Source organism: Stenella coeruleoalba (assembly GCF_951394435.1).
Source record: "Stenella coeruleoalba genome assembly, chromosome: 15".
Classification (NCBI taxonomy): Eukaryota; Metazoa; Chordata; class Mammalia; order Artiodactyla; family Delphinidae; genus Stenella; species Stenella coeruleoalba.
Window position 1 is genome coordinate 20,632,949 of NC_137161.1, and position 19,802 is coordinate 20,652,750.

General features: G+C 43.4%; 1 protein-coding gene across 1 annotated transcript in view; it reads right to left on the reverse strand.

Annotated features, from left to right (window-relative positions):
• Positions 1–13,560, reverse strand: part of DHX35 (DEAH-box helicase 35) — a 70,804-nt gene extending 57,244 nt beyond the window's left edge. The window contains exons 1-3 of the mRNA XM_079944144.1: positions 13,510–13,560; positions 6,720–6,853; positions 1,923–2,015 (exon numbers count right to left, since the gene is read on the reverse strand). Of these exons, the coding sequence (XP_079800270.1) occupies positions 1,923–2,015; positions 6,720–6,853; positions 13,510–13,549 (267 nt within the window). The 5' untranslated portion in view covers positions 13,550–13,560. The remainder of the gene's footprint in view (positions 1–1,922; positions 2,016–6,719; positions 6,854–13,509) is intronic.
• Positions 13,561–19,802: the final 6,242 nt, after the last annotated feature.

A 19,802-nucleotide genomic window follows, 5' to 3' on the forward strand; every position in this document is an offset into this window, starting at 1 on the left:
TGATGAGCTTTGAATAAGATCTGTAGTCTGATTACTGGTATTGTTATTGTCCTGCTTTTGATTACTGTAGTAAGGGAAGTGGGGTAAGGGGTCTAAGGGAATTCTGTATTATTTTTGCAACTTTCCTGTTAGTCGAAAATTAGCTAAAAATAATAATTTAAAAAATGCCTGTAAGGAACAGAGTGTTTTAGATAATGTAGGTTTTTGCTATCAAATCTGTGAAATTTCTCTCTTGCACTGAATACATACACAAAATACTACCAACCACCCCAATCAACACAAATTCAGAAACAGAACTACAAGAATAATGGCTAAGATTCACCGAGTACATCACTAAGTGCCAGGAACTGTCTGGTATGCATAACCCCATTTAATCCTCACAACAAATCCAATGCGGAAGGTAATAGCATCATCAGCAATTTAGAGATAAGGAAACAAAGAGGTCATATGCTTTGTCCGAGGACACAGGTAAAAATCCAAGAGCTAGGATTCAAGCTCAGCAAACCAAAGCCATATAACCAGGACACAGTTCTACCATCCAAAATAAAACACACACACTCTCGTAGTCAATCTCTTAGTACTAGTGTTAGGGGAAAGGAAAACAATTTGCATAATAATAAATCTGTCCATGAAGCCAGTCTCTCAATACACCTGGGATTTAGACTTCTGCCTGCTTATGGTTGCTTACAGGTGAAAATTTAAAGATGCTGCAAAAGCAGGTATAGTGTTGACATCAAGAGTCAGTGGATGTGGCTCCCCTGGTGGCACAGTGGTTAAGAATCTGCCTGCCAATGCCGGGGACACGGGTTCGATCCCTGGTCCGGGAAGATCCTACATGCCACGGAGCAACTAAGCCCGTGCACCACAACTACCAAGCCTGCGCTCTAGAGCCTGTGAGCCACAACTACTGAGCCTGTGCTCTAGAGCCTGCGAGCCACAACTACTGAGCCCGCGTGCTACAACTACTGCAGCCCGCGCGCGCCAAGAGCCTGTGCTCCGCAACAAGAGAAGCCACCGCAATGAGAAGCCCGCGCACCACAACGAAGAGTAGCCCCTGCTCGCCGCAACTAGAGAAAGCCCGCGTGCAGCAGTGAAGACCCAACGTAGCCAAAAATAAATAAATAAAATAAATTTTTTTTAAAAAAATCTGTATTAAAAAAGGAAAGAAAAACCTACAAGGACTCTTATCCCTGACCACTTAAATATCATTCTTCACTTAAGAGCTTCAAGTTGAAGCTCTTAAGACACACTTTGACTTCACCCTATCTTTCCACTCTTGATCTTACCTGTCCACTCTGTTGAGCCCCAAGCACTTCTCCACCCCAGTATCTCTAACCACAATATTCACTGGATGAGGACATCTTCCCAGCCAACTCCCACTGATCATTCAAGTTCTATTTCTTTGTCTTTTTTTTCTTTTTAATATTTTTTCCCCAATTTCAAATGTCATTTCTTTTATGACGCCTTTCCTGATCCTTCTTTCCACTTCTATCCACACCAGATAAAATTTTGTCCTGTAAGAGAGGTTTCTTCCATAGCACTGCGTAATTCTGTAACAGTCAATCTTTATTCACAACTATAGCAGCATCCATCTTACACCACCTCTTCAACTGCAATTATTTGAGGACAAAAACTATGCATTACACCTCTTCAAATGAGTTCCCATTGTTCCTTTCAGAGTATGGCTATTCTATTATTATTTTAGAATTATAATAAATTGAAGATGACCGTTACTTCTTCTAATCAAAGAAATTAAAAGTTTAATAAAAGTTCAAAAGTTTAATAAAAAACATCTAGTTGGGTTGACTATTTCCTCTCTGAGAGGAGATCTTAAAAATGCAAAAAAATGGTAAAGAGAGTTCTCAAGTTACAAAATCCTTCCAATCAAATCTAAGTATAAAGACACATTTAAATGTACTCACTTGTGGAATCTGCGTGCTTTTCCCACATCCTGTTTCTCCAACAATCACCACTGTTTGATAGTTTTCTATCAAGTACAGTATATGATTCCTAAGCTGAAAAAATATAACCAAACATTGTAAATAGACATACATTTTCTCAAAAGACCTAAACAAAGATATTTAAACATTATGAAATGAGCTGTTTGCCAAAGGGAAGGAAATTTTAAAAAGAATTATCAAAATTTATTTCTAATATACATCAAAATACAGTGCAGGTACTGTTGGTGTCAGTACAAGGTGATACAACTGCAACTGAGTGTAATAACTTATCAAAATATATAACGCACATACCCTTTGATTCAAGATTTCCACTTATAAGAAGTTAGACTACAGACATGCTAATACATGTGAACAAAGATGTATGTACAAGCATACTCACTGCGTATTGTTTATAAGAGCCAAAAATTCAAACAGCCTAAATGTTCATCAACAGGGGAGTGGTTACACAGCTGTGAAACACTTCAATAATGGAATAATACACAGTTGTTAAAAAGAACAAATGTCTATTTGTACTGATGTGGAATGGTCAATGAGGTCTGCTACGGTAAGAAAGCAAAGTGCAGGACAGTGTGAATGATACACTACTATTTGTGTTTTTAAAGAAACGGTAGGGACTTGCCTCGTGGTGCAATGGTTAAGAATCCGCCTGCTGGTTCAGGGGCCACAGGTTCAAGCCCTGGTCTGGGAAGATCCCATGCTGCGGGGCAACTGGGCCCGTGCGTCACAACTACTGAGCCTGCGCTCTAGAGCCTGCAAGCCACAACTACTGAGCCAGCATGCCACAGCTACTGAAGCCTGCCAGCCTGGAGCCCGTGCTCCGCAACAAGAGAAGCCACCACAATGAGGAGCACGCGCACCGCAATGAAGAGTAGCCCCTGCTCGCTGCAACTAGAAAAAGCCCACGCGCAGCAACTAAGACCCAATGCAGCCAAAAATAAATAAATTTAAAAAAAAAAGAAGAAGAAAGGGTAAATACATATATGCTTCTTTATGTACAAGCTACTTTGAGGAAAAACAAAACAAGAAACTGGTAACTAAACTGTCTCCAGTGAGCAGAAGAAAGTGGCCAGGGAGCAGGGATATGAAGGAGACCTTTGAATTTTGTTCAACATGCATGTATTACTTAATTTAATTTTTTTTCATTTATTAACTTGTGAAAACAAAAAGAATATGCTTTCGTCTCTACCTCTAAGGCCAAGTTCACAATAAAGCAAGCATAGGTTACATCTATATTTCTATTGGGCCTTCCTTAATCCATTCAGTAGGAGCAGAAACACTGATTTGGCCACTGAAAAGTCACAGATAATTCCAAGATCCCATGTACTTAGCTTCAGAATGTATTTCTGTACCCACATTTGATTACAGACACACCTGATGATCTGGAAAGTCATAAAGGTGTTACATAAATTCCTGGTTTGGAATGAAGTAAAAACCTGCCAAATTCTCCCACTCTGATCACTGCTCAGCTCATCTGACTCCACACCAACAATGTGTTTGGTGAAGACTGGGAGAGATAGATGCTGCCTTCCTGGCTAAATAAGGTATTGACTGTTTGAGGTTTTGAATTTAGCATTATTTAGGGTCTAAATATGTAGTTCTCAAATCTCAGTGTAAAAATCTTTTAGGATATTTGCTAAAAATGAAGATTCCTAGCCCTACCCTCAGGGTTTTTGATTCAGTAGGGCTAGGGTGAAGCCCAGGAATCTGCATTTCTACAAACACCCAAAGGAGATTCTGCTGCAGGTACTCTGGGACTCGTCTAGATGCTTTCCTGTCGATTGCTTGGACTCTGTGCTTTCTCTTGTTTTGGGCAGAGAAAGCGGAAAGGTTTGGGTTCTTCACAGATACTTTGTAAATGATATTTTGTAAATCCATCTGCTGGATGGATGGTTGAATGGATGGATGGATGGGTGGGTGTTCAAGGAAAACTTGACAGAAAATTTGCATACAGAGAGAGACACACATGGTATTCCAGGAAAGGGAAATGACATAAGTAAAGGAAAGAAGATGGAAATAGGCAAACTATATGAACTCTATTCGAGGTGTGCTAGAAAAAGCCCACGAAAGGCTCCAGGTTTCACTTGGAAATGAATTACAATAGGTGTAGTTAGGGCCGCACTGTGAAAGCCTTGAACGTAGAGCTAGCGTCTGGACTTTAGCCAGGAGGCAGCACATGCTATAAGTGTTCCGAGAAAACTGGGCAGCAATATACAAGATTGAAATAAGCATGAAGAAACTGAAGGCATTAACTCATACTTCATGTGCTAAATACAAAGCATTGCAAGTGGAGAGTCCAACGTGTGACATGCAAGAGAGAGATGACAAAACTATTTCCAGTTTAGAGCCTGGAAGAATGACGGTACCACCGACAGGCACAGGCAGGGAAATCAAGGAGAGCTGGTGCAGAGGACCAGACTGAGCTTCAGCGAGGTTGAGTTTAAGGAAGTAAGAGGACAACCTTGCACAGCAGTGTTCAGGGCCCAAAGAGAACGCCAGCCTACAGGAGGTAGCCAAGGGGAAGGCTGCCTTGAAATGGCACTGGGGTAAAGGGGGGCGAGCCTTTGATTTACTGCTGCTTTAGTTTCAACTTCTATTTTTAAAGCTATTTTCACGGGGACTTCCCTGGCGGTCCAGTGGTTAAGACTTCGCCTTCCGATGCAGGGGGTGCAGGTTCGATCCCTGGTCAGGGAGCTAAGATCCCACATGCCTCAAAACATAAAACAGAAGCAATATTGTAACAAATTCAATAAAGACTTTAAAAATGGTCCACATCAAATAAAATCTTTTAAAAAATTAAAAAAAGGAATTTTCACTTTTAGTTTTAATGGGGGCAGCAGTGGTGAACGGGTAACTTTTTATCCTTTTGGTCTCCTAGCTTTATCTTTAACATTTTATGAGATTGTAACTACGCTTAAGCTCTGCTTTGATTTTTATCAATAACTTACACGCATTTTCTTACCATTTTAATTTCAATATGTTATTAATACCTTCTTGCTTTCTTTTTTTTAATGTTATTTCATTTATTATAAGTACAGTTGGAGGATGAAGAAGAGTCAAGAAAATTAAATACTCAGTAAACAATAATTATCCTTGTACTTCCAACGTTTACTACATGTCAGATATCTTACTAAATGCTCTATGTGGCTTATCTCATCTGGTCCTCATAACAATCCTATGAGGAAGGTACCATTAGTCCCATATGACAGGTAAGTAAACAGAAGCTCAGGCAGTGAAGCAAGTCCACACAGCACACAAATGATGAAGCCTGGGTTTGAACTCTAAAGTCTAGCTCGAGTCCAGACACTTCATCACAGCTCAAACTGTGCCCCTCAATGGTGAACCTATAATCTTATCTCCTGAGGGTCAAACTGGTTTACACTCACACATAATGGATGAGGTTAATCACCTGCAGAAGAAACCCAGCAACTATCAGTACAGGAGTAACTAAAACATTTGGGGCCACAGAAAAGTCTGATCGAGGTGACCTGGCGAAATTCAGAAGGCGGCTGTTTCATATCCATTTGGAGAAAGAACGTATTAATAGAAGAGACATTATTAGCACAGTCTAGACAAAAAAACGCCCTAAGTGCAAGGACTTGGGCAGCTTTCCCCCAACAGTGTCCGGAAGAAAGAGAGACACAGGTGCTGGTGGCCCCACTTACTCGGGTCATTCCAGAGACATCATACAAGGCAGGGAGAGTTCATCACCCTTCATCAGAGACTACAGGAAATAAATATCCTTCAACTATATCTAAACCGTCTTTGGCTCTGAGCCCACTTCCTGATTACAATTTGGCTTCCCACGTGGACTTGGCAACGGGGAGAAAAGTATCTGTACTGGAGAACCACGGCTCACTGTAAACGAATATATTCTTAATTCTAGTTTACACTTTGGTCTCTTGTGAGTATATGTCCATTTCATGAGATTAATAAAATCACGTGTCTGGATGTGCACATGGTATGTAATAACCATACCAAAATCCCATCACTATCTCAGTGGGAGTTAATCTCTTCAACAGAAACAACCTCCTATTTCTAATTAATCTTGGGTAAAGAAATATGCCTTTAAAAAGAAAGCTAAAATTGGCCACATGTTGGTAATTTGTTGAAGATGGATGCATAAGAGTTCGCTGTGCTGTTTTCTCTACTTTTCTGTATGTTTGAACTTGTCCGTAACTGAAAGCAAAGAGGGGAAAAAAGAATGTCATTTCATTTCTTCCAGTTTTTCCAATATGTAAGATCTAACCAAAAAAAACTGTAAGGACTTTCCAGACTTATAAAGTTAACTAACACACATATTTTGAACAGACGATCTCTTCAGATAAGGGTATCTCTGAGCTCGCTGTGTTCTACAGGATCATTAAGAGTAAGAGGACATTATTCACTTCAGTGCCAAGTACAAAGCTACTGCAGGGGACTTCCCTGCTGGTGCAGTGGTTGCGAATCTGCCTGCCAATGCAGGGGACATGGGTTTGATCCCTGGTCCAGGAAGATCCCACATGCCATGGGGCAACTAAGCCCATGCGCCACAATTACTGAAGCCTGTGCGCCTAGAGCCCATGCTCCACAACGAGAGAAGCCACCACAATGAGAAGCCCACGCGCCGCAATGAAGAGTAGCCCCCGCTTGCCACAACTAGAGAAAGCCCGCGCACAGCAACGAAGACCCAACCCAGCCAAAAAAATTAATTAATTAAAAAAAAAAAAAGCTAATGCAGGCTGCTTCAGGCCGACAACTGAACATACTTATTTAATATACCTTGAACACTGGCAGCTTCTGCCTCTGCTGCTCTATAGAAAGGGCAGCATAAGGATTGTAAACAACAGTCGTTGCAGAGTTTTCAGCTAGACTTTGTCTCTCTTCAGAGATGCTGACACCTGGTCCCTCTGTACCTGCAACAGAAATGTTTTTTTCAGATTCTCTGATATAAGGAACAGAAAAATTGCGTGAAAGTTACAAATTCAAAGATGAAGATATACAACAGAAGCACTGCATTTTAATCTCAAACTACCAAAAGGTATTAAACTGTAATTTCAGGAAAGCATCTAGAAAGGCACCTACGAGACTACAGAAGAGCCTCACTGCGGTGTCAAGAACAAAGGAGATGGCAGACCTATTGGGCTCCAAATTGGCCACACGCAACTGTACATTATAGAGGACAATGTATTGAGTTCTGGCCACCATGCTGCTATTATTACCAAACTCTTAATAAAAGTGGCAGAAACCTAGTGGGAATTAGCTGAGGCAAACGATGAATCCTATCACCGTAGGATGGCAGCAAGGTTCAGGGCCAACGGGCACCGACCGGGGACTCAAATGCTGCCTGGCCTTTTTCCTTCTCTCTGCCCCTCTCGACAAGCTCCTTTCAGTCCCTGGGGCTGGCTTCTCTACAGGAGCTGGAATTAAGGCTGCTTCCAGGGCCAGAGCTCAGGCTCACAGTTCCTCCACCACTCACTCACTCACTCACCAGCAAGGATGGACGTGCCAGAGATACAGCAGCGAACACTACAGATGCCGGCCTTACCCTGGTGCAGCTTACTTGCTTCTCTTGTTCATCCTCCCAAAGAAACATAACTTAGTGCATAAAGTGGGAATGGAGAAAGACCCAGTGAGGGGAACCAGGAGTCCCAGGTGTGTGTTGTCTGTTTGGGAGATGAGGAAGGCTCTTTTTCTCCCAGCTTAGGGCCGCTGCCCAACCTGATCCAATCAACTACAGCCCTGGAGTGGGGTACAATAAGTGGCAGCGCCTATCTGAATCACAGAATTGCAGTGGTTGGTTGGGAAGTGCTGGGCCAAGAAGCCACTGCTGAGCAGATTAAACACCAGATACCCACAGTGGCTTCTTGGTAAAAACGACGAAAAACTGGGCCTCAGGGTGGTGAAGATAGGGAAGCCAAATCCCCCCATGAAAAGTTGTTCAACGTACAACTTTTAGCCTGAAAAGAATTTTTAGCCTGAAAAGGAAAATGCCTTAGAAGGAACATGGCTTCAATTTTTATCATCAGCCTCTGTAACTCTTCACACCAAATGGTTCGTGCAGCCCAAGATGGAACTCAGAGTAATAAGTAAATGATACAGGGTTCAGAATTCAACTCAACATGAGGAAGTTATCTCTAAAAGTTAGACTTGTTCAGTACAGGGGTATGCCACCTTTATGAATCAATAACGACCCCTGCCAGAAGTTCACAGCCCTCTGTTAGGGGTGCTACAGGGATAATTACCCAATACTATCACCTCCCGGGTTTTCTGAACTCAGAATCTGTGATGCTATGTGAAAGTACAGAGGCTTTGTGATAAGAATATTTAGCCCAGTGATTTATTTTTACATTTTTGAGGGGTCCCAGATCCCTTCGACAATCTAATAAAGGCTGTGAACTCCATCTCCTGAAAAATACACCAGAATGTAATTTATCAGAACACAAAATGCTGGAGGTCCAGAGACGCCCTAGAGCTAAATTTAGAATCATTGCTGTAGATCTCTGATCCCTTTTCCTTTCGTTTCTAGGAACATAGCTGTGCTCCAGAGGTCCAAGGTTGCCAAAAATCAGGTAAGTGGGGCACTGCTCTATTGTTTTGCCAAAATGTTGACTTTCCTTTCAACAAGATAAAAGATAGAACAGGACCTGGAATAAAGCCTGTGCTCAAAGAGGTGAGTTTCCTTTCCTTTCTACCCTTATTATTACTACCTCTGATTAACGCCTTGTAATCTTCACCGAAGAAAACTAGAGCAAAGAAATAGCTTATCCTCATCAGCTCTGCTTTTGTCCTGAATTCCCTCCTTTTCCAAACATTTTAAACCTTTACAGCATGTCTAGAATCTTTTATTTATTTTTTTATAATTTTTTTTAAATTTATATTTATTTTTGGCTGCACTGGGTCTTGGTTGCTGCGCGCAGGCTTTCTCTAGTTGCGGCGAGCAGGGGCTACTCTTCATCGCGGTGCGCGGGCTTCAGTAGTTGTGGCTCACAGGCTCTAGAGCGCAGGCTCAGTAGTTGTAGTGCGTGGGCTTAGTTGCTCCGCGGCATGTGGGATCTTCGCAGACCAGGGCTCGAACCCGTGTCCCCTGCATTGGCAGATGGATTCTTAACCACTGTGCCACCAGGGAAACCCCTACAGCATGTCTAGAATCTTTTCACATTGCTCCCGCAACGTCTCTTACTTCCTCCCACACCAAGGTTTAACCCACCCAGGTGTCTTCCTGACTACCCCATCCCTCCTGTCTCTAACCTACAGCCAAGTTCACCTCAGTACATTCAGTTATGAGGTCTTTTACGAGAACAGCTACTGTCAGTCAATGAGGAGCATGTCTCCTCCACACAAAAGACTTCATTCAACCAAACCAGGCCTGCTTCCCCACTATATATACATCCCACGGCCCATTCTGGCTGCCTATGGTTTGTTTTTTCCCTTGGGAACATTCTCAGTGCTTAAGCAAGTAACAAGTTTGTAATTCTTGTAAACCATTTCCCCATCTATAAAACAAGGCTGATGAAAGCATCGCCCCCCCCCCCCAATCCAGCAGTCCCTCTAACCCAATTTTTCAGTTTGAGTGGTGACCCATTAATGGGTTAGGAAACTCATGTAGTGGGTCATGGCTAGCTCTTTTTAAAGATGAACTAGAAATAGAATAGAAAGTATCAGAGGGCACCCCAAGAAGCAATATTGTTTTTGTACAACTCTTTCTAGTTACGTGTGTGTGCATGTGCACGCACATACACGTGCATGCGTGCTGAATCACAACACAATACATTATGTGTACCCATGCTGGGTCACATTTCTCACTGTAGATCAGGTCAAAAAATCTTCAAAGCTCTTGCTATAAAGCGTTTGCCAGGCACACTGTCAAACATTGATTTTATCATTAAATATTTGTTGAATGAAGGAAGGAAAATGGCCAGGCCCTTCTGATCCACTTGTACTAGCAAATCAAGTCAAACTTTTTTCTACAAAAACCTCAGGCAGCTCATACAAAGATCTTAAGGCAGAGATCACAAACTGGTAGAGCTCACAAACTAGTTACTCAAGGACCCCAAATATGTCACTGTTAAAACGTCTGAAATCATTCATTTAAAACACGTAAAAATTTCCCATTCTAACCTGGATATTTGAGCCCATATGACACCAATAGGGTGGAACCATCTACAGCTTCCTGCTTTAGATAGCATGTGTACCCTTCAGTGTAATCAATACTGTACACGTATCAGTGTACACACGCTCTAGTTTGCCACAGTTCCCACCACTCCCTATTATTTCCACCCAGCACCTTCACTTATTTCGATTGTCCCAGAGGCCCCCTGTAGCTACCTGAGCTTGTGACTCCCAGCCTATAGGACATATTCATCTAGCCTTATACCCAGTCTCACTCACTTCCCTGACCTTCACCATGTATTTCCCACATCCTACTTTCATATTTTCAACTTCAGTTTCCTAATCTGTATAATGAGAGTAATACCTCCATCACAAGATATTGTGACCGGGACTTCCCTGGTGGCGCAGTGGTTAAGAATCTGCCTGCCAATGCAGGGGACACGGGTTCAATCCCTGGTCCGGGAAGATCCCACATGCCGTGGAGCAACTAAGCCCATGTGCCACTACTACTGAGCATGCACTCTAGGGCCCACGAGACACAGCTACTGAAGCCCACACACCTAGGGCCCGTGCTCCACAAGAGAAGCCACCACAATGAGAACCCATCCACCGCAACGAAAAGTAGCCCCCGCTCACTGCAACTAGAGAAAGCCCACACACAGCAACGAAGACCCAACGCAGCCAAAAATAAACAATAAAAAAAAAATTTTTTTTCAAGATATTGTTACCTCTTAATAAGATGACGTTAAGTAAAAGTGACTAGCACAAAGGGCCCAGTAAGTGTGCACTAAATCCATTCCCATCTCAGTGAATGACAACAGTTTACCTAGAACAGTGGTTCCCAAACTTTGATGCACACTTGAATTACCTGGGGATCTTTAAAAAATACTGACGCCTGATTCCTAGCCCCTCCGGACTTCTGATTTATTACCATGGGGTATGACTGAACAGCAGGAGTTTTAAAAGCTTCCCAAGTGATTCAACTATACAGCAAAATTTGAGAACCACTTACCAAGATAGTCACTGAACCCAGAAATCTGAGTCATTACCGACTTTACCTTCCCCCACATCTGCCTCTCAAATCTCTCCCATAAGGTCCCTCCCTACTGCTCACATGCCAGAACTGAGGTTTTCAATATCCCTTCTCGATTTTAGTAGCACCTTCTCTTAAGGGTGTCCCTGACTCTAATTTCCTCCCCCAAGCATTCTGCTCACCAAGGCCAGAGTTACCTTCCAAAAATAAACCTCATTGTGTTACCTCCTGCTTAAGAACAGTGAAACCCAAATTCTTTAACTTGCATGGAGACTTCTCACAATGAGGCCCCTACTTACCTTTCTGGCTTCATCTCCTACTACGCCCTGCCACTAAACACCACGCTACTCAATTATTGTGGTGTGTTGGACACTGCTGAGGTTCCATCCCACTTTGCCTTTGTCCACGCTACACCCTTTAGAGCTCCATTCTCCTACCTCTCTGCAGAACAAAGCCTCATTTGTGCTTCAACGTTCACCTCAAAAATACCACTGTCTTGATGCAGTATTTCTTATCCACACATTCAAACTTTCCCCCTCTTCTATACTTCCAAGTAATTATAATAGTTAATATGTATCTAGTGCTAAGAGCTTGATGTGTATTCTCATTTAATCCTCAAAACAATCCTTTGGGTAGGTGTCATTCCCAATTTACAGATGGGGTAACCGTGATTTTCCCAAATCACCAAGTTAGTAAATGGTAGTCAATATGGTCTCTACAGTCTGACCCTAGCAGAGCTCATCTTCCTTACCACCGCCTTTTTCTGCCTCACTTTAAAATCTCTTAAAGAGGATATCCGAGCTTCCCTGGTGGCGCGGTGGTTGAGAGTCTGCCTGCTGATGCAGGGGACACGGGGTCGTGCCCCGGTCCGGGAAGATCCCACATGCCGCGGAACGCCTGGGTCCGTGAGCCATGGCCGCTGGGCCTGCGCGTCCGGAGCCTGTGCTCCACAACGGGAGAGGCCACAACAGTAAGAGGCCCATGTACCGCAAAAAAAAAAAGAAAGAGGATATCCAATTTCATATTATAATTGAGAGAGAGAGAGTATAAATCTTGAGAGCAGAGCCCTAGTCATCCGTATTTGTCTCCTAACCACAAGGCGAGGTGTTAGTAAGTATAACTTCAGTGAATGAACTAAATAATGGAATAGAACTCTTAGAATAATCCCATGTTCTTTAACCAAAAGAGTAGCTGATCTGATTTTCAACAATTTATTTAGGCCTTTATTGTACTTAACACTTTGACCTGTTATTAAAGGCTTGAATAAATAAAATAGAGGATATCTCATTATCTAATGGGATCTTAGCTTTGGCTGCAAATAAAACTCAGGATCGATAACTGGCTGATGACTTAAATGCTGAATCATAAAATTATCATTAGGGGACAAGCTACAGATTTTAAAAAAAAGAATTAACACAAACCTTGCTTAGGTTTATGTTCATCATCACTGATAGGCACGTTCAAAATTTCTGGGAACCACTCTAAATACCCTTTAAAAGCTTCCCTTATATTACCTTCTCTGTCTTACTTCATTTTTGCTGCAATATACAATACTGTGCACATCCAGACGTGCGGAGGTGCAAGTGGTGGGAAAAAAACAAGCCGGTAACCCTTTAAGAAACTTTTGTTTTTCACAGGAAACTGATTGTAAGAGGAGGAAGGGTCTGGCACGTAAACATTCAATAAAATCCTGACTAATGAGTAAATTCAAACAAGACAAGCAAATCATTTTGCGGCTGAGAATGGTGTTAGCCTGCAAGAGGGGGAGTGGGTGACAGCCAATACCAAGGGGGGTGTTCAATTTCTGGCAGACACGTGGGGCGGACAGAAACCCAAAAACAGACTAAACTACTTTCCCTTTTAATGATCACATCAAACAATGCGTCGTGCTCGTTATTCCAGCCCACAGATGTCACTATTCTCCCCATCTCACAGGTAAGAAGGCTAAGGCTAAAAAGGGTTAAAAGACTTGCCCAAAGGAACTCTGCTACTCTACAGCAGAGTCGAGAATTAGAACCCAGGCAGTCTGATTTCCTAACATGAACTCCTAAACCCCGAGCAGCAGCCCCTGTCCGGCCCCAGCGTAGCCCCAGGGCGGTAACAGGACACGCGTGGGCGCTTTAGCGTTTCCCCATCGCACGGGTTGGGCAAGACAGGCATCAGGAGTGAGGAAAACGAGGCCTGTGGAGGCTGAGAGAATGGAACGAGGTCACACGGTGATCTTCTGCCCCGGCTGGGGGCGGAGCCCTGAATCCCTCGGGACCACTGTGGCGCCTAAGCCGCGGAGCCCACCAGCTCGGAGGCAATGGTGGCCAGCTCGCTGAGGTCAGGCCTGCGAGCAGGGCCGCAGGCGCCAGGACGCCGGCCGCGGGGCCAAGACCGAAGTCCAGCTGCCGCATCTGCCCAGCGTTCCGCCAAGGGCCTTACCAGGTCTCCAGAACTTCACCGGTCCCACGGGCGCAGCCATGCTGAGGTGAAAGGTCCCGAGGAAGGCTCCACCCCCTCCTTTGCGCACGAGGCCCCGAAGGGGCCGCGGGGCGTGGCCCGCGAGAAGCCCGGGCGCTGGAGGTTCCGCGGTGTTACCGCCACGCCCCCGTGACCACCGCCCCCTCCGAGCCACGTAACGTGCGTTTCAGATCTGCCGCGGGGCCCATGTGACTCGACCCGCCATATTGTACAAAAGGGCGCGCTTCTCCGCCTCTGTAGCGTGAGGGACCAGGGTTTTAAGTGGCCTCCCTAAGAGCATGGCCTTCCTTGGGTGGCGGCCGCACATCTCGGAAAGGGTGAGCTTTGGGAAGGGACCGCTGGCACGAGAGTTTGTCGCCGCCTGCGTCACTCTGTGGGCAAGGAGGCAGTGTATCCCAAATGAATGTTACGTTACAAGCTATCACGGCTGTACTATTTCTTTTTTTTTTTTTCCAAGAGTTGTCATATGCAATAAGTAACTAATATGCAAGAGTAACAGCACAGCCTTAAGGGGCAGAATTAGAACCAGAGGGTGGCAACATATTTCGGAGCTGTCTCCAGCAGTGAGTGTTCTAGCTCTGCAGGTGCGTGAGCGAGCATAGGCTGCAGACTACCTCTCAGGGCACTGGAGGCAGGATTCAAGCTATGTTTGCAGAGTTAGAATAAATGTTGTCATTTTCAAACTTGAGACACTTTTATACTTACTAAATTTATTTACTTTTGGCTGCGTTGGGTCTTTGTTTGCTGCGCGCGGGCTTTCTCTAGTTGTGGCGAGGGGGGGCTACTCTTCGTTGAGGTACGCGGGCTTCTCATTGTGGTGGCTTCTCGTTGCGGAGCACGGGCTCTAGGTGCGCAGGCTTCAGTAGTTGTGGCTCACGGGCTTAGCTGCTCCGCGGCATGTGGGATCTTCCCGGACCAGGGCTCGAACCCATGTTACGTGCATTGGCAGGCGGATCCTTAAGCACTGCGCCACCAGCGAAGCCCTGTACTATTTCTTTTAGTCTCCAGATTTTCAGATTGGAGGATAATAATAGTAACTACCCTGAGGGTTTTCTAGTTCAGTAGATATTGGGCGCCTACTGTGCGCCCAGGTACTGCAGTTCCAGTCTCTTCTTTCATGGAGCTTCTGTCCAAGGCGGCGGGGTGTGGGGGGGACGATGTCGTGGGAGTAAATGAGTAAATGCTCGATGAACAGTAGTGTTTATTATTAACAGTAAATAAAACAGTGGAAACAGTATGCAAGTCTTTAGGGACCTTGAGAGTAACGCTGAAAAGGGGAAGGGGGAATGGATTGAAATAAGAAAACTTAGAGATGGGTAGATTTGTTAGGCTAGGACACTAGCCCAATGTTTCCTCCAGTTTGACTACTCATGATTCAAATGCTTGTGAAAAATACAGATTCTAGACCCCAATCAATCCCGAATCAGAATTTCCAGGGGCATGGCCTGGGAACCTGCATTTCAAGGCACTCCACAGATGATTCCAGCAACCAGTTTGAGAAAGATTCTGCTAATCCAAATGAGAGCTAATAAGTTCAAGTAATAGGAAAGGTGTAATGGATAGGAATCTAATTGGAAGGAAGTGAGAGGCTTCAGAATCTATGCGCTTTAGAGCTGTGAAGAAAATTCTGCATTCTTTTGAGAGAAATGGCATAGTCGTGGAAAGATCAAGGTCTTTGGAGACAAGTAGACATGATTTGGAATCCTAACTTTGCCATTTCCTAGCTCCAGGCTGTCATCCAATCTAAGTTGTAAAATGAGGTTTAAAAAGGTTGTATTAAATGAGAGAACGTGTACAGCCTTACTGTGTAAGACACAACAGGCATTCAGTGTTAGCTCCTGATAACTCAAATAGAGCAAATCCACCAGGGGAAAAATTAGACTTTACATACATACACCCATTTCCAAATATCCCTTTTGATTTCGTTCCATAATAATGAAAATAGGGTTCACTATTTTCAGTGATAATCACTGTGCCTAGAATTCTCCATCAATCCTTTAATATCCTTCTAAGAGTCAGCTCTAAGACTTCTCTAAATTCATGATCCAACTTAAGTATTCTCCCTCTGCAGACCTGTGTGCTCACTTTTATGATTTAACACTTATTAGCTGAACTGTAGTTAATCTGCCTGCACTATTACACTGGGAGCTTCGTGAGAACAAGCATCATGTTATATTCTTATTAGAGCCCAATAATAAAGTGACTATTGAGTAATGTATACATGAACACCATGCTTTATACTTAATTTTAATTCTTAATGACATTGATTCTTCCTTGTTTTATTTTTGTCTGATTTTCACTAAGGGCCCAAGTGTACGAAACAGGGTTTATACATAAACACAAGGGAAAATGAAATAAATGCCACTTTTTACGATTCCTGTATTTTATAAATTATGACTTATATGAAGACTTCCCGTTTACAAAGAGATAGTATAGTAGACATGCCCAAATTACTGGATCATAATCTTAAAGCTGGAGGAGACTTTGGCTAGTCTAAATTCTCTGTTTTATAGAAGAAAAAACTGAGGCCCATGGAGGTTAAAAGGACTTCATCAGAATCAATGAGCTAATTTAATATCAGAACTGAAACCAGAATTCAGGCTTTCAAATTCCCAGGCCAGTGGTTTTCAACCACGTGGACCATTTAAAACCGTTAGAGCTTAGCTCTTCTCAATGAGAATTAGTTCTCCCTCAGAAAGTTCTGAGCCCAGCGGTCTTGGATGGATTGTTTTGCTTTCAAAGACTTCTACTAGGGAAAGACACCTAAGTGATAACCTAGATGTTGATGCTGTGGTTTTATTGCCACAAACTAGGAATGGTCTCAGTGGACTATCTTACCTTTCCTAATTAAGTATTTTCGGAAAGAATGGCCTAAAATAACTACTCTAAAAATTAAAACCATTATTTCTTGAGATGGCATCCAGAATTTATTTAGCTCGTTGCCAACAATTACATGAAAGTTTGATCATTGTATTACATTTTGCAACTTCCAAGTGATAGATTTTCCACAGATACCCCTCAAAATGTTCCATAGGTACATTTTAGAAATTTTTCTCCGCCTATGGTGGTTAACTGGTACTTTCTGCTTTGAAGTATTTCCCATCCAACCGTCTTGGCCATGTTTAGGAGGCATAGGATTTAGGAGTTTTCATCTTTGTACCAGTTAAGGCTTTTATGTAACAAGTAGTAAAAAACCCAATCCATTCTCTCATAGGCAAAAATAGCTCACGTAATCTAAAAAGTCCAAGTAGTTCTGATTTGAGACACAGCTGCATTGGGACACATAGGACATAATCAGGGCTTGCTTCTGATCATAACATTCTGCTGACCCAGGTGTCACATAGTAACTAGGTGGCCATGTCAACTCATGTCACATCCTCTCAGCATCGAGCCTCTTTCCAAAAATTCCCGGCAAAAGTATCTGGCTGGCCACATAGCCATCCCTGAATCAATCACTAGGGCCAGGGAATATGGCGTACTGACTAGCTTAAACCTGGGTCAGACACTCCTCCCCAAATCAGGTGTGCTCAGCTTCACCAGAACCACATGGACTCAGAGCTGGAAACAGAATGGTTCCTCAGAGGGATTTCTGAGAGTGAGATTATCAGAGGTCGAATGAATGAAGCAAAAATAATAGGTAGCCATCCATGTATTCATGTACAGTAAATCCCCTACATACGAACCTTCAAGTTGCAAACTTTCAAAGATGCGAACATGCGTTCACATATCCAATCTAAGTTAGTTCACGTGTCTGGCATACATTGTCAAGTGCATGCATCCTCTACAAGAGGTTGTGCTTTGGTGTACTTCACAGTACTGTTGCTGTGCAACCCGAGGAGCTTACTAATGAAGACCTGATGGAATTGGAGGCCCAGAGAAAAGGACGAAGAGAGACAAGAGGAAGAAGAAGTAACAAGAACCGAAGAGATTCACGACGCAGGAAATGGCAAGGGGATTTTCTTTATTTGAGAAGGCACTGTTAGTTTTTGAGGCACAGGACCCGAACATAGAACAGTACACAAAGGTTGCAGCAGCCGTTCAGAATACAATACAGTGCTACCGTGTCATCAATGACAAGAAAAAAAGAGCTACTACCGAGACATCACTGGATCGTTTTTTCAAGAGGGTAAATAGAACTGAATCCAGCAAGGAACAACCTGTGCCATCAGCGTCAGGCGTGAGTGAAATGGCACCTCGCCCTCTGTCTCCTATTGCTGACGATCCTTCAGCTCTACCATCTCCCACCTCCTCTCCCTCCTCCAGTCAGTAACTCTTCTTGGCTGTTCACTCGGTGCCAGCCCAGCGCCTGTATGCCAGCTGTTACCATACTACCGTACTTTTCAAGGTGCTGTAATGTAAGATTAAAAATGTTTTTTTAATGTATTATTTCTGTGAAAAATATTATAAACCTATTACGGTATTGTACTATATAGCCGATTGTGTTAGTTGGGTACCTAGGCTAACTCTGTTGGACTTACAAATTGGACTTATGAACGTGCTCTAGGAATGGAACTCGTTCGTATGTAGGGGACTTATTCTTAACTCTAGAACTCTTGGCTTCCTAAGAAAAATCCTAACTGCCCTTGGGTCTCCTCCATGAAGCCAGATCAGAGAGCGCTAGCTATCCCCCAGCCTGAAAAGAGGTAGTTCTTTGCAGAATTGCCTTTTCTGAATTGTACTACACAGGGATTTTCCACCGCATCTAAGGTGTAGCCCTCGGCAACTTGTAACATATGCAAACCTGTCTGGTTTGTTCACTTGCTTACAAATGATCGGGTTCACACAAGTATTAGCATAAGCAAAAGTGTTTACTCAGCTCCAAGGATTTGGGTACAGAGGTGTGGAGAATCCACTAGAAGAGACTCAGCTAAATACCAGGGGAGTCTCTATGATGTTGCCTGAGGAATTTTGCGCATCTATGGAACTGGACAAGTTGTGGAGGGCAAGGTCAGCCAGGTGCTTCCTAGATAGGATGACTGTATGCTTGCTTTATTGTTCAAATTGGGATGCTTCGGAGAATGAAAGCAGGGAGTTCTCGGGCATAAACTGGACCTCTGCCAGACAAACTGGGGTATATTTCCAGGTCGTGTGGCACCAGGGAACCTAGAATAACAATGCCTCTGTGAACATACTCAACATAAGGTATGTATTCCATGCTCACGGAATACATTCAACTCCTTTATAGCTTTAGACAACTGCCCTTGTGGGGTCTGGTGTTTGGGCACACCCCAGAACATGTCATTGTGTTTATTATCTGAACACTTCACAGTATCATTTTTATGAGAATCCTTGTGAGAAATTCTTACCTGATCGTAGAATTGTTCTTCCTGTACCTGGAGTTACTTTAGTCTTATGGACACTGTGGATGGTGGATCTGACCAGTTTTCTCTTTCTGCCTTGGCTACTGAGAAGCTTAAAGTGTGTGGCCTGCCCAAAGTGAGTGTGTCGGTCATGGTGGCATGCACTGATAGCCTCCTTCCTGATTCTTTTTTTCATCCCCGCCCTCTGGTTTCCTTCACGTAACTTTTCACTTATGTGATCTTGTACCTTAGGTTTTCTTGTTAGTTGCTTGAAGTCCCATAAGTAAAAAACAGATACTCCCCAACCCAAAGGCCCACAGAGGTGGGGTGGCCATCTTTTCAGTTGACTCCTTCAGTTTTTCAAGCATGTCGACCCTGCCATCTGATTGGGTTGAACTGCAAACTGTACGGCTCTCTAATTCAAACAACTCATCAGGGAGAAAATAATGAGACAGCAGAGTCTGAACACTGACTATTTGACAATATTGAGAAATTTTTATCAAAGTTGTTTAGGTGTGATGGAGGTATTGTGGTTATGTTTTTTTATCTTTCAGACGTATATACTGAAATATTTACAGCCAAGTCTGTAATGGCCAAGTCTGACATTAAACAGATATGGACATATAATTCTCTCCCAGGGAGGGGCAACAAATTTTTTTTTTTAATGTAGGAGAAATGTGTTACTACTCAACCTCTACTGTAAGATTGGCAGCCCTGAGAACTCCTTTTTTAACGTAGCATGTTATGGACGTATTCCTGCTTCCAAAGGGATGAGGAGCAGACATTTCCGCATGCAAGACAATAACATATTTTTGAACCAAACCATCTGCATACTCACCCTCCCCTCCCCTGGAAGTAGGGCCAATAAATCAACATTTTAAACAAGGACCCCAGCTGACTGATGTAGGTGGTCCTCAGATCTCACCTTGAGAAATTCTACCCTGTAATGATATT